The sequence below is a fragment of the Pimephales promelas genome, chromosome 23, assembly GCF_988280905.1.
Source record: "Pimephales promelas chromosome 23, fPimPro1.hap1.1, whole genome shotgun sequence".
Lineage (NCBI taxonomy): Eukaryota > Metazoa > Chordata > Actinopteri > Cypriniformes > Leuciscidae > Pimephales > Pimephales promelas.
In genome coordinates this window covers 1,603,536-1,618,136 of record NC_142791.1, presented here as the reverse complement: position 1 = coordinate 1,618,136, position 14,601 = coordinate 1,603,536, and the positions used below count along the sequence as shown (strand labels likewise).

General features: G+C 37.8%; 2 protein-coding genes across 4 annotated transcripts; one reads left to right on the top strand and one right to left on the bottom strand.

Annotated features, from left to right (window-relative positions):
- Window positions 1–327: 327 nt before the first annotated feature.
- On the top strand, window positions 328–9,102 carry rab6a (RAB6A, member RAS oncogene family). Of its 2 annotated transcripts, none has more exons than XM_039676072.2 (8): window positions 328–558; window positions 1,677–1,735; window positions 1,866–1,919; window positions 3,304–3,409; window positions 5,234–5,345; window positions 7,063–7,156; window positions 7,735–7,801; window positions 7,920–9,102. In XM_039676072.2, the coding sequence occupies exons 1-8, from the start codon at window positions 489–491 to the stop codon at window positions 7,982–7,984; spliced, it is 627 nt and encodes a 208-aa protein (XP_039532006.1). In that variant the 5' UTR covers window positions 328–488; the 3' UTR covers window positions 7,985–9,102. The 2 variants fall into 2 exon arrangements, with proteins under 2 accessions (XP_039532006.1, XP_039532007.1); XM_039676073.2 differs by lacking the exon at window positions 3,304–3,409 and adding an exon at window positions 3,071–3,176.
- Window positions 9,103–10,658: 1,556 nt separating this feature from the next.
- plekhb1 (pleckstrin homology domain containing B1) lies at window positions 10,659–14,480 on the bottom strand. Of its 2 annotated transcripts, none has more exons than XM_039677484.2 (6): window positions 14,334–14,480; window positions 12,279–12,431; window positions 12,100–12,202; window positions 11,966–12,005; window positions 11,786–11,879; window positions 10,659–10,838 (listed from the first exon to the last, which is right to left on the bottom strand). In XM_039677484.2, exons 1-6 carry the CDS (start codon window positions 14,368–14,370, stop codon window positions 10,705–10,707), a joined length of 561 nt encoding a protein of 186 aa, XP_039533418.2. In that variant the 5' UTR covers window positions 14,371–14,480; the 3' UTR covers window positions 10,659–10,704. The 2 variants fall into 2 exon arrangements, with proteins under 2 accessions (XP_039533418.2, XP_088982663.1); XM_089126537.1 differs by having other exon boundaries at window positions 11,801–11,879.
- Window positions 14,481–14,601: the final 121 nt, after the last annotated feature.

The following is a 14,601-nucleotide window of genomic DNA, read 5'->3' as shown; positions in this document are numbered from 1 at the left end:
GGAGTCCCGCCTTGTTTCCACAGACAACATTCCGGAGCGCTTCCCCATTACATTTTCCACTAGTAAAAAAATACGTTTAAAAATATTTGGTCATATTTGAATATTGATGCGAATGAAGCATAATTTATTTTTAAATTATGAAAAGACGTCACAGGAAATGCAATACTCAAATTATCTAAATTATATATTAAATGATATTGATATTGAGATAATATTTGAACACTTGTCCTAATTTAGTATACTGACATGTCATCGTCAATTTGACAGAACCCTGTGACGCATGTATTCTCTCTAACGCCATAGGCTGAGCTCAGCTGTCAATCACGTCTCTGTGAGTATCATGGTAGGTTGCGGCGCAGAACGGGGCCTGAATAGGCGGCTGAGAGTCTCTAAGTGAACCGAATTACCGCTTTATTCTCTTGTATATAGCAATCTGAAAGTTATAACAACACATTAATACCCACAGTAGGCCCAGCGGAACCGGCAGCATGTCTGCAGCAGGAGATTTCGGCAACCCGCTCCGCAAATTTAAGCTGGTGTTTCTGGGAGAACAGAGCGGTGAGTTCCGAACCTGGTCCTGGTTCTGTCTCTCTTCCGTTATGAGTGTGTTTTTGAGTTTGTATGTTAGACATTAGATATCTAAATGGAAATGTATACTATAAATACATGTATGTGTGCTGGAATATGTCGTAGTTGTACCTTACATGCTCACAGATCCAAAACTACATGTATGATAGTGATTAACGTTACTATAAACCTAATCACATCAGCCAAAACTGTTTTTCTTGTAAGTTCATCTTTTAATATCAACAGTTTTGGGGGTTAAAGTCTCAGGAAATATCAACATTCATGAGATGCCATCATTAATTTCGGCTGTCTTGTCCATTTCATATTCATTTCTCAGTATATTTTTGTCTGTCTCCCGTGTAAACATGATATTCTCATGTTTGACTGTGTTTTGCTGACATGGTGGGATTTTCTGGATCTTCTAGCTGTTGAACACTCAGCAGAGCTTGCATGTGTTCATTATATATAAACACCAGCATTGCCTAAAGTCTCAGTGTGAAGATCCATTCATCTTTCCGAGATATCTGACCCCAGGTGACCTCTCAATCTCTAAAAAATAAATAAATCACTGTCCCCAGAATTCAACAGCTGGTCAGGCCCGGTGCTTTGCAAGTTCTGTGTAAATCAGCAATCCGTATAAAGCATAAACAAGGGTAATGTGACATTATTTTGTAAACATTATTAAGACTATACCCGTGTAGGATAGTTTGGCCTTTTCTTGGATTTCTAAAAAAAATGAGTAGGAACATAAACATAGCAAATGTTCAAACTATTTGCATATATTTACATAGACATGCATGTGTTCATTTTATTCCTGGTTTTTAGATTCTTCTATTGCGATGTTTCCTCTGAATCAGAAATGTATGTGCACAGGTTTATGCATTCAATGAATTTTTTTATTATGCTTTTGTAATCTAATGTTAGGATGTCAGTGTCGCCTGATAGACGGGCACTCATGATATAGATTTAATTGAGTAATGGGTTGGATGTTTTCCATCTGCATTCAAGGAAAATGTATTGGCAATGAAAGCAATGCATAAATGTCCTTTTTGAAGTTTTGACCTTTATGTTTTGATCGTAACCATTTCATTTTTTATGTGGTTTTGCAGTGGGAAAGACATCACTGATCACCAGATTTATGTATGACAGTTTCGATAATACCTACCAGGTAAGTGAATCTTTTTCTGACTCATTGTCTAGGTTTAAACCGTGTTCTGATTTATTTTGGATGTTTCTGATCAGTTGCATGGATAAGTGTCCTTTTCTTTAATTTTTGTTTTGTTGCTTTTCATTTTCAGGCGACAATAGGAATCGATTTCTTGTCGAAAACAATGTATCTTGAGGACAGAACAGTAAGTACATTTTTTTCTTCTACCAATAAATGCACGTCTTGAAGGAATGAAATAATATAAATGCTGTAAAATTATTTTACCAGTGTTTAAATGACACGCACGTCTGCAATGCCTTTGATTAATGAGATGTTTTTTTAATACCTTACATTGGTCAATACTCTTTATTGCTGTACATACATTGTGTCGTTTAAAAAAAAAACATTGCAGGTGAATTTATTGTAGTTATAATATAATGCTTTTAATGTAATAGCATTTTTTTATTGTGTTAAATTGTTCATTTTCTTTCTTTATGCAAATTCTTGTTATGATATTTTAATGTCTACTACTTGGATATGTATCTTCATATTGTGCAGCCCTAGTATTTCTCTTTGCTTTGTTGAATGTTGATTGAAACGTTTCGTGAGGTCCATTGCCTCGCTCCACCTGGTGTGTCTATTGCTTCAGCCCTTCTCTCTCTCTCTCTCTCTCTCTCTCTCTCTCTAGTTATTTGCTCACATTTATATGTTTCTTTCTGTGAAGGAGTGTTTGAGTGGGAATGTTTCACTCTGAAGATCTGCAGTCCTGATAACATAACCCATACCATAACCCTAGGGCCATTTAACAATTCATTTAATCTTAATTTTTTACATTTTTAGATTCCATTTTTTTCCCCCCCTCAATTTTAATTTAGAAATGTACTCTGATTTTTTTGGTTAATTGAAACGTAAAAAATCATGAGGCTTGAATTCATTCATAGTAGTACTTAGTTAAAATAGGTTTTAGTTAACTATCTATTTTAAATTGTATTAATCAAAAAGCATGTATAAATCAATTGACTTTATAAAAATATAACAACTTTTTTTTTTTTGGACAAATTGTGTTTTCTGTATTTATGATTTAATACAAATTTATTATCAAAAACATTGGTAATCAAATTAAGTCATAAAACATTAACCATTTTTAAGAGATTAAATAAATTGTTAATTTAGTTTTAAATTAATCGGGAAGCCGTTCCCGAATCCTGAGCTTGAGGAATCTTCTCGATCCACTTTCTTGCGTTTCATTCCACGCCTTTTTTACCCCCCCCCCCCCCTTTGAACTTTTAATTTCTCCTCTTTTTTTTTTCCTTTATTCCTCTCTTTTTCTTTTGTTTTTTTTCTCCATTCACACAGATCAGGCTGCAGCTTTGGGACACGGCAGGACAGGAGCGTTTCCGTAGCCTCATTCCCAGTTACATCAGAGACTCTGCTGCTGCTGTTGTAGTTTACGACATCACAAGTAGGTATCTGAGACCCGCTCCACGTCCAGTTCCCCTCCTCTTACCTCTTCCTCTTCCCCTCTCTCCCCCCCTCTCTCTCTCTCTCTCTCTCTCTGCTGGAACTCTGGTGCTAAAACGTTCGGTCAGGTGCGGCTGCAGCTGTGGGACACAGCAGGACAGGAGCGCTTCCGCAGTCTGATTCCCAGCTACATCCGGGACTCTACGGTTGCCGTTGTAGTCTTTGACATCACAAGTGAGTGTGGATCCTCGGCAGGAGAACTTAAGGAAGAGGAAAGATGTCTGTCACCTCAACGCAGTCTCTCTCTTTTTTCACATCCTTTGAGTTTTTTTCTGTGATTTCATTCTTTTTGTCTTCTTGTTTTTTGCTTTGCAATTGCAATTCTGTGCTTAAAACTGGGTAGACTCCTTTGTTTTGGACTACATGCAGATCTTTGCAATTAAAGGACTACTCCGGTGCTAAACGAACCTTTGGTCTAATAACACATTGGTACCTAGTCGACCGTTCTCTGAGATTTGTTTTCATGATAATCGAATGTAAAGAGTTTTATTTCTAAAAACTGTTTAGCTTATAACACTAGTATATAGGGCATAGAGTTGTGAAAAATAAATATCGCTAGTTAAAGGAGTATTTCACTTTAAAAAAAAACTTTTGCTGATAATTTACTCTCCCCCATGTCATCCAAGATGTCCACGTCTTTCTTTCTTCAGTCGAAAAGAAATTAAGGTTTTTGATGAAAACATTCCAGGATTTTCTCCATATAATGGACTTCAATGGGGACCAAACGATTCAAGGTCCAAATGAGAGTTTCAGTGCAGCTTCAAAGGGCTTTAAACGACACCAGATGATGAATAAGGGTCTTATCTACTGTAGGACCCTTCGAGTCATGACTCGAAAAAAGATTTGTTCATTTTGATGAACGAGTTCGAACAGGAGAGTCACGAACGCGCATCACAGATCAGAGCAAGACGAGCATTTGTGCTTATAAAACTTAAACTTTGTTATTTATTTTTGAAATGACTGATCGTTTCACTTGATAAGACCCTTATTCATCGTCTGGTGTTGTTTAAAGCCCCTTGAAGCTGCACTGAAACTGTCTTTTGGGCCTTGATCCGTTTGGACCCCATTGAAGTCCATTATATGGAGAAAAATCCTGGAATGTTTTCATCAAAAAACCTTAATTTCTTTTCGAATGAAGAAAGAATGACATGGACATCTTGGATGACATGGGGGCGAGTACATAGCAAAAGTTTTTTTTAAAGTGAACTACTCCTTTAAAACCACTAACAAGGCTCAAAATAGCCCCACACTAACACAGTAACATAATGAGGGTCCCTACACACAAACTGAAGCATTGAGAACATTGTAAGTGTACAGAGAGTTTAATAAGAAGATATTTTATAAAGACAGTCAACTTCACATATACAGGCAGGAGCCATCTTTGTGTTCATGGTTTGACTGGTCGAGACTGTTTTCTAAAGATGGCTCCTGCCTTAATAATTAAAACTTAGTTTTAAAGTAAAAAACTTAAAGTGCACTTAAAGTTTTAGCATTTGCGGCTAAAAGTTAATTTTACACCCTCTGAACTAAACATTAAGTTCTTGAGAATAACATTCACATAAAAGAATGATGCATTTTTATTTACAACCGTAATTTATTATATTCGCAAGATACATTTATATTTTTCATTGAATTATAAATGTTTTCTTTTTTGTTTGTTCATACAATAAAATAATTGTAATTATTTATATAGAAGAAAATATGCATTCATTCACCATTTTACAGACTAAAATGTAGATGAAAGATGATTTGTCTTTTTTTTTTCCTGCAGACCGAGTTCCTGTGACGCATTCATGAGCACAGAGTCGCTCCCAGCTTTAGAACTTCCTTTCTTTCTTTCCTCTTATTTTATCCTTGTGTTTTTTTCTATCTACCTGCACGTTTTGTCTCCCGGTCTGTGATCCTGTGATTTTTTTTTTTTCTTTTTTTTTTCTTTCTCATAGACCCCTTAAGCTCATCTTCAGTATTAACTCAGTATCTCTGAAATCCCCTCAACAGATGTCAACTCGTTCCAGCAGACCACCAAATGGATCGATGATGTCCGAACAGAAAGGGGAAGTGATGTCATAATCATGCTGGTGGGAAACAAAACAGATCTTGCAGATAAACGGTTCGTTTAAATAGTTTACAAAACGTTTTGATGTAGTTTGTGTAATTTTGTTTTATTTTGCACAAATATATTAAGCAGAATAACCATTATAAAAAATAAATAAATATACAAACCTGCATATAAGAGTGATTTCTAAAGGATCATGTGTATGGAAGAATCAAATAAATGCAACCTTGGTGAGGATAAGTGACTTTCAAAAACATTAAAAAAAATCATTCAGACCCCAAAAAATGGGAGATGGTCCTCACTGCAGAACATGAAATCCAGGGGGAGGAGCAGATCCAACTCCTCCCACCTTATATATACCTAATCCTACGCATCTCCACCCCCTGATCCCTAACCCCACCCCTAATCCTGCCCATCTCCACCCCCTGATCCTTAACCCCACCCCTAATCCTGCCCATCTCCACTCCTGATCCCTAACCCCACCTCTAATCCTACCCATCTCCACTCCTGATCCCTAACCCCACCCCTAATCCTGCCCATCTCCACCCCCTGATCCTTAACCCCACCCCTAATCCTGGCCATCTCCACTCCTGATCCCTAACCCCACCACTAATCCTGCCCATCTCCACCCCCTGATCCTTAACCCCACCCCTAATCCTGCCCATCTCCACTCCTGATCCCTAACCCCACCCCTAATCCTGCCCATCTCCACTCCTGATCCCTAACCCCACCTCTAATCCTGCCCATCTCCACTCCTGATCCCTAACCCCACCCCTAATCCTGCCCATCTCCACCCCTGATCCCTAACCCCACCCCTGATCCTACCCATCTCCACTCCTGATCCCTAACCCCACCCCTAATCCTGCCCATCTCCACCCCCTGATCCTTAACCCCACCCCTAATCCTGCCCATCTCCACCCCCTGATCCTTAACCCCACCCCTAATCCTGGCCATCTCCACTCCTGATCCCTAACCCCACCCCTAATCCTGCCCATCTCCACCCCCTGATCCTTAACCCCACCCCTAATCCTGCCCATCTCCACCCCCTGATCCTTAACCCCACCCCTAATCCTACCCATCTCCACCCCTGATCCCTAACCCCACCCCTAATCCTGCCCATCTCCACCCCCTGATCCTTAACCCCACCCCTAATCCTGCCCATCTCCACCCCCTGATCCTTAACCCCACCCCTAATCCTGGCCATCTCCACTCCTGATCCCTAACCCCACCCCTAATCCTGGCCATCTCCACTCCTAATCCCTAACCCCACCCCTAATCCTGCCCATCTCCACCCCCTGATCCCTAACCCCACCCCTAATCCTGCCCATCTCCACTCCTGATCCCTAACCCCACCCCTAATCCTGCCCATCTCCACCCCTGATCCCTAACCCCACCCCTAATCCTGCCCATCTCCACCCCTGATCCCTAACCCCACCCCTGATCCTGCCCATCTCCACTCCTGATCCCTAACCCCTCCCCTAATCCTGCCCATCTCCACCCCTGATCCCTAACCCCACCCCTAATCCTGCCCATCTCCACCCCTGATCCCTAACCCCACCCCTGATCCTACCCAACTCCACCCCTTAAATCTGGGTCCAACTCCGCCCCCTGGATCTCGTGTACTGCAATGAGGTGCTACTGAAAAATTGCACAAAACTGAAAGTTAATGTTTAATGGCTAAATAAATTAGTCAGTCTGGCTGTTTTTTCAAGTATTAAAGAAATCTATGTGCAAATAGTAATGATTCCATGTGTTTTTGTGCTCATTTCAGGCAAGTTTCTATCGAGGAAGGAGAAAGGAAAGCCAAAGAACTGAATGTAATGTTTATTGAAACTAGTGCTAAAGCCGGATACAACGTCAAACAGGTGCGTGTGACTGAGATTGGACTTGATTAAAAAGAGAAAAATGTGCTTTAAAGGGATACTCCACTTTTTTTTGGAAATAGGCTCATTTTACCACTCCCCCCAGAGTTAAACAGTCGAGTTTTACCGTTTTCGAATGTATTCAGACGATTTTCTGATATTTAGAAGAATATCAGTAACCAGACAGTTTCTGGTCTCATTGACTTCCATAGTATATTTTTTTTCCTACTATGGAAGTCAATGAGACCAGAAACTGTCTGGTTACTAATATTTTTCTAAATATCAGAAAATCGGCTAAATACATTCGAAAACGGTGAAACTCAACTGAGGGAGTGGTAAAATGAGCAAAAAAAGTGGATTATCCCTTTAAGGATCGAGAATCGAACTCTAAATCACAAACTTTAATAAATGATATTTGCATGATTATTCAAAAAGAGCATGACTGAACATTTCTCTCATAGCAGTCTCTTCAGAAACATCCAAATGATTAAATATCCAACCTTTCTGAATGCAAACCATCTCAAACCCACCCACACACTGCCTGTTTTTCCTGATCTGGCTGTTGTGCTCGTCTCTTCCAGCTTTTCCGGCGTGTAGCAGCAGCTCTTCCTGGTATGGAGAGCACACAAGACAAGAGCAGAGAGGACAGTATCCTACACAAATATGTGCATATTTATTTATTGTCCGTATGAATAAGTGTTGCTGTGTGCTGCACAAAACACACCGCAAAAGCATCAGGTTTTTCCTTAATTCATCTTTCCTTCAGTGATCGACATAAAATTGGAAAAGCCGCCAGAGCAGCCGGTCAACGAAGGCGGATGTTCGTGCTGAGGCTTCAGTCGACGTTTCTGTGCCGTGTCTCTTATTGTCGTTCTTTTAGTTGCACTCGCCGCATCTCTCTGGATATTCTGCAGAAGCGGAGGAAGTAGAACACTACCCATCATCCTCGTTACCTCTCGCCCACTCAAATGACTTCGAAAGCACGACGTGGATGTGCGTGATGTTGCTTTTCTATTAATCGTTTCCGTTAATCGTACACCTTTTGTGGTGTTTTTTTTTTGTTTCACTCTCAAAACGCTTTTTTTTCGTCCACGTTTCGTTTTATGTGAAATAATACTTATATTACTGTAATCATGACACTAATAGGAACAAAACAAGATATTAGGAGAAGGATATCCAGATTTGAATATGCGACGATTCTCTAAATGTCGTTGTATGATACGAAGTGTCTAGATTTCAACATATGTGGCTGAAGCGCTTTGAATCTCTTCTTCAGAAGGAAGAAAGGAAATGTTTTGTGAGGAACAAGTGGTGCTTTAGCTCAAGCTTTGTGCTTTTTTCTGCTTCGATTATTTGATTTTCTTCCATCTGCGTTTGAGCATTAGAAAGCCAATAGCTTAGTCAAAGAGAGATACAGTTATTGTAAAGAAATATGTATATTAAGGGAAGTATCAGATCCGATTTGACAGATAATATGCAGCCGTTGCCTTCAATGGTTTGTTTTATTGGGCTTCCACTGATTTGCTTTTTTGTTTTTGTTTTTTATTAGCATTGTAAAGTTTGATTTATTTTAATAGATGTGGTTTGTTTTCTCTTTTGATTTGTTGAATCAACCATGAACCGTAATATTTATTTGTAATGTCTTTTTAAACACTGTTTGGTTTTTCATCGTTCATAGAGCGAGACGTTCAGATATTCGGGCTCTAAGCAGCTGCCACATTTGTTTTTAAATGTACAGTGATGCTTTGTCCCCAGACTGATCTAAACGTTTCTAAGATTTAGCGTATTTTTTTGAGGGTTTGTTTTCTTTAAACTGTCTGACACATTTCAGATGAATTTTAACCGGTTTCGTCTGGCAGTGCTGCTTGACGACAATACTCATTATTTGCACTGCTAAAATTGATCAGCATCGTTGAGACATCCCTAATAAAATCTTTATTTAGCAACAACATGTATATTTTTCTTTCTTTGATGGATAATGTATAACTGTTTGTAAATGTGCACAGCAGAAAATTAAAAATAGTAGTAAAATGTGCTTTTATTTGGATCTGTGCAGGAATTGCACTTGATTGTAAACACAGAAAATGACATTCCTGATGTTTTGTACTTCTGCAGCTTTTTATTAATTTATTTGTAAGTGTGTTGCACAACAATATCAATTTAAGCAAAGTAGTACATTAGTGCATACCATAGACTGTAAAAAGGTGCATACACAGGCCAGATGGAAATGTAAACTGTTTCCTCCGTCGCGAGGGATCTGTTCAGTGGTCGAAGAGTGATGATAATGCCATCCTTGTACAAGTATTTAAAAATGCTCATTAATGCGGTCATAGAGATTAGTGAACCTGTTGCTGACTGTTTAGTTATTCCTAAATTTGCGCAAAGCATCATGGGGCGCAGGAAAAAGCTGGATAGCAAATTAAAAAAAGGCAGTTAAACAAGATTGTTATGTAGCTGTCCCAAACCTCATGCGGACATCATAATTTCATTTATAGTTATTTATAAACACAAATAGAAGATCTTGTAGGCCTATCTTGACAGAATAACAGATAAGTCAAGGACAAAGATGAACAAGTTTGCAAAGCTCTAACGTTACGTGCACATTATACACAAAGCAGAATCATAGCAGCAAGAAATACAATCATTTCGTTCTGTGCAAAATTAATCTATAGATAGCTTATGTTATAAATATCTGTTGATATTTCACAGAGATCAGAGAAAAACAAGCCTGTTCTGATCAATTTGTGCAGCTTAATTATTAAAGGTAACCTACACCGTAACGTTTTTCTCTAAAAGGATAACTTTTTTCAGGATGACAATATTCATCCGCACAGTCTTGCAGAGCCAAAGTACAACCAAAAATGTTCTGCAAAAGTTGCATATAGTGTAGCCTACCTTTAAGTAAAGCCTCTTTTTGCATTGACCGAAGTGATGACGTCACTTTGTAGGACAACTAGCGTTAGCGTGACGCTATTAGCGTCGCATGTTCCCTCGGTTTTGGAAAATCGCTAAAAATAAGATCTGTGTTTAACAAAGAGTTGTGACCCTTACGTTTTGTCTATCAAGATAATCTTTACAAGTTAATCCAAAATGTATATATTTTGAAGCCTATATAAAGTAAAAAAAACAAGCAGACACAATAAAGTAAAAAAAAAAAAAAAAACACAAGCAGGTTATAACTGTGTTTTATGTCATAGATCAAAACGTGAAAATATTTAGAGGCTTTGTTCACCAGAGACCTTATTTCAGGCGGTTTAGCAAAAATCCATTTAAAAATCCCATAGGCTTTAGAGCTTTAAAGCGAGGGAACCGAGTGTGCTAAAATGCTAACTCACTTCCGCGTTTTGGCCTACAGAGTGACGTCGTAACTTCAGCACTTAATGCCCACTGAGTTGCTGAAAACAGCTGCAGCTATTCTCATATTTCCATATTTATATGCAGGAAAAGGAGCGTTTGCTATCGCTGAGCTTTGGACAACTCTTCCAGTCTCGACCCTACAATTCTTTCATCCCGCTGGATTTCCAGTGAACCTCCTGCTCCCCGACTGGCCCTCAGCAGAACCAGAAGGGCATCCATAGAAGTGAACGCATCGCTGCACCTGCAGCCATTCCAGCCAGGAGTCCCAACGCAATCTGCTCTCCAAAACTGTCATCGGTGTTTCTGTGCACCCAGACATGCTGAGTCCCTACAAGGAAGCACATCCGGTTTAGGGGTACGTCCGTTGTTAAAGACACACTATGCAAGATTTGTACCTTAATATAACAGCTTCAAATGGGTATCAGACTGTGAGTGTAGAGACCAGTCTATGGCAGATAGGTATTTATGACAGTAACATTAAATACAAGTACTCCACAGCGACTCTAGGGGGCGCTGTCTGACAACAGAATTCCTGCATGGTGTGCCTTTATATGTTTCTCTGTTTATTGGAACTTAACTTGTCATTTAAAAAAGTCTTAAATGTAAAACTTTATTGCCTAAGAAAAAAATGGTAACACTTTACAATACTTGTTAACATCACTACATTAGTTAAAATAAACTAACGTTGAAAAATACGTCTGAAGCACTATTCGTCTACTATTGCATTCAATACATTATTAAAATATCAGTTGTATTTTTTATTAACTAACAAGGTTAGGAAAAGTTACTTTTAAAAGTAATGTAGCTATTACAATATTGTGTTACTCCCTTAAAAAAGTATCAATTGTGTTATTGGACTTTTGGTTGGTTGGTTTTTTAATAACAAAAAAAAAGTTATTTTTGGTAAATGGCAAAAAGGCCCTTCCAGACCAAAAGTGAAATGAATAAGCTTTAGGCTGAAGAAAATGCAAATACAATTCAGTGCTGTCAACATGGGGACAGGAAAGCTCTCAGTCTATAAAATTAATTATATTTGTTTACTTATTTTGTTAAATCTAAAGGTAATGCGTTACTTTACAAGTTACTTGAAAAGTAATCTGATTAAAAGTAATCATTTAATTAAAGTAATCTCTTCTAAAAACTGCTAACTGGTGCTAGAAAGGGATAATATACTGTAAAGGATGTATTGCTCGTTGTTAGTTAAAATTAGCTGATGTATGGAACCTTACTGTAAAGCGTTAACAAAATATATAAGGGACGTGTTTGTATAATTACCTCCACAACCTGCACCTGGCATGATGTAAACCGCATTATGACCGTCAATGGGAACGGTCTGGTAAGTATCGTCATAGGGATTGTATGTGAAAACCTGTGAGAGTGAAACAAAATGTGAATTGAATAAATATTAAAGCAAAAAACAAAAATGATCCTGCATGTAAAAAAAATAACACTCACTGGATTTCTTTTCGCCTCCATGAGTGTGAGCTTCCAGGCCCTGAAAAGTGACCGAATGGACATAAGTTAGAGGGTAAAACGGGTTCATTTGTTGTGGGAGGGGTTTCGTACGACTGTCAAAGGTCAAGACTTACAGTGCCTCATCTTCACTGTTGGCACACAGGATCAGCATAGAGCCATCCCTCAGGTAGACAACCAACAGATTCTCTCTCGGGTGACTCTCAGGTGGACACACACCTGCTCACAAAGACACTGCTATAAGAGCAATAAAGTATTTTCATAACATACCCTTTCTACATACATTTCTTCATACCTGCGCACTCCAGACCAGACTTCACATTCACACAGGCGCTCTTTAGATTCGCTTTGGTCTCATAGTCTCTCCTGGATTCAGATGTGTAAAAAACAAAGCTCCCATCTATCCACAGGTCACACCAGTTCAGCTTCCAGCGTTTGAGGATTGAAGCTGTGAACGTTTTTAACAAAATGATCATTTAAAAAAAAATGCAATATTATTGAGTATCTATCTATACAGTAGCACAGACAAACTACTCTCTACAGCTTCATGATATCTTTAATTGGCTCTTTATTGGCATTGATGGTTCCATGAAGAGCCTTTGACATCCATTAAAACCTTTCCACTCCACAAAACAGGTTTTTAACAGCGGGAAAATGTTGACAGAACTATGACAAAACACCATGACAGAACTAATACTAGGGCTGTGAATCTTTGGGTAGACAGCGAATCGATTCGATTCACGATTCATAGGTTTTCGATTCGATTAAAGAACGATTTGTGCAAATTCAGAACGATTCAATCCAAATTCGATGCGATTCGATTCATTCGATTCGATTCTTAATTTTTTATATGCATTATAGTATTATTTCAATGCTTCACCCAATGGGTCTTTGTCTGGGTTTGAATTAGCCTACACAGCGGCCTTCGGGGGTCAGATAGTGGGGATTTTGTCCATTGTTAATGTTAGTTCATGTTTGTTTTTAATTTTAATGAATATATACAGATTTATAAGCCTGCAGCTAAATGATCATTAGGACCTAATTGTTCAAAACGACTGAGTGTATTTGACACAATAAATGAACATAACAAACAACATTTGCTTTATCACAAAGGCTTCAGTTAGCATTAGCAACTCAAACTTCTCAAAGATGTTATAGACTATAGTGCTAACAAAGAATAGACCTATATTAAGTTGTTATTTTAAATTAATGTCAGTTTTATGTTTTAGATTTCTTTTTATGTATCGTTTGGGGTTTTTCTGGGTGAGTTTAACTAACATATACTGTCCTGTTCTTCTGTAACACTGACCGTAAGAGGATTATCAATGCAAACAGTGTCAGGCTCTGAGTTTCATAATCATTTCATTTAATTATATTAGTGCTGTTAATCACTAATCGTGATTAATCACATGTTAAATAAAGTTTGTTTATATATGTGTGTGTACATACAGCATACATAAACTACACACACACACACACACACACACATATATGTACATTATACACGCATAATGTACACACACATGTATTATGTAAACTTATGTTAGTTGCAATTAATCATAATTTAATCGATTTGACAGCACACACACACACACACATATCTACTGTGTGTGTGTGTATATATATATATATTAGGGCTGTGCAAAAATTAATCGCGATTAATCGCATCCAAAATAAAAGTCTGTGTTTACATAATATATTTGTGTGTGCTTTATATAATTATTTTGTATATATAAATACACACACATGCATGTATATATTTAAGAAAATGTGTTATTCATATATAAAATATTTATATTTATATAATATAGATTATGTATTTATATATATATATATACAGAATATAAGCGCAAATAATTCTTAAATATATAGCCTACATGCATGCATAGGTATTTATATATACAAAATAATTATATACAGCACACACAAATATATTATGTAAACACAGGCTTTTATTTTGGATGCGATTAATCGCAATTAATTTTTGCACAGCCCTAATATATATATATATATATTTAAATATTGCTTATCAGCAGAAATGTACAGACAAAAAAAAGCACCCAACAGAGCTGCCATATTTGTGTTATATTTGTGCTGTTCAGTACATCTTAATATCTAGTCTTTTAACTTTGATTTATATGAATTTAAATGTTGGGAAACACTTTGCACTTTGTGTTCTACTTTTGAAGACAAAATATTCACACAACAGTTTTTCCCCCTCCAAAAACTATTCCAACTATTATTGTTATTATTATTTTAACTACTTTCATTTCTTAGAGGTGCACTGAGCAGATTACTTATATAATGTATTACTTTATTAAAATACCTAAATGAACAGGTAAGCACTTACACTGTCTCCAGAGCCAGCCAGATTTGAGCAGAGCCATCGGTCAGTCGCTGCCACCACAGGGGCAATAGCAGTGTTAGCGGTATCCCTGATGTTGTGGTGCTTGTTTGACGTGATGGAGGAGTTTGTGCTTTTGTTTGTGAGACTTCTCAGCAGTCAGAGGGGGTTGTACTTCTGGAATAGTTTGATGACTCTGTCTCTAATCCTTAAACAGGCCAAAGTGAAGCTTCACTCGGCCAGTAATCTCAGATTACAGATTACAGTGAGTTAC

Bases quoted from the DNA above. Each gene is read 5' to 3' on its own strand.
- plekhb1 (XM_039677484.2), bottom strand. From the start codon at position 14,370: ATGGCTCTGCTCAAATCTGGCTGGCTCTGGAGACAGT. The intron at 12,203-12,278 runs GTATGAAGAAAT...CTTTGTGAGCAG, and splicing joins GTCTGGTCTGGAGTGCGCAG to GTGTGTGTCCACCTGAGAGT. The intron at 12,006-12,099 runs GTAAGTCTTGAC...GTCACTTTTCAG, and splicing joins AACAGTGAAGATGAGGCACT to GGCCTGGAAGCTCACACTCA.
- rab6a (XM_039676072.2), top strand. From the start codon at position 489: ATGTCTGCAGCAGGAGATTTCGGCAACCCGCTCCGCAAATTTAAGCTG. The intron at 3,410-5,233 runs GTGAGTGTGGAT...TCCCCTCAACAG, and splicing joins TGTAGTCTTTGACATCACAA to ATGTCAACTCGTTCCAGCAG. The intron at 5,346-7,062 runs GTTCGTTTAAAT...TGCTCATTTCAG, and splicing joins ACAGATCTTGCAGATAAACG to GCAAGTTTCTATCGAGGAAG.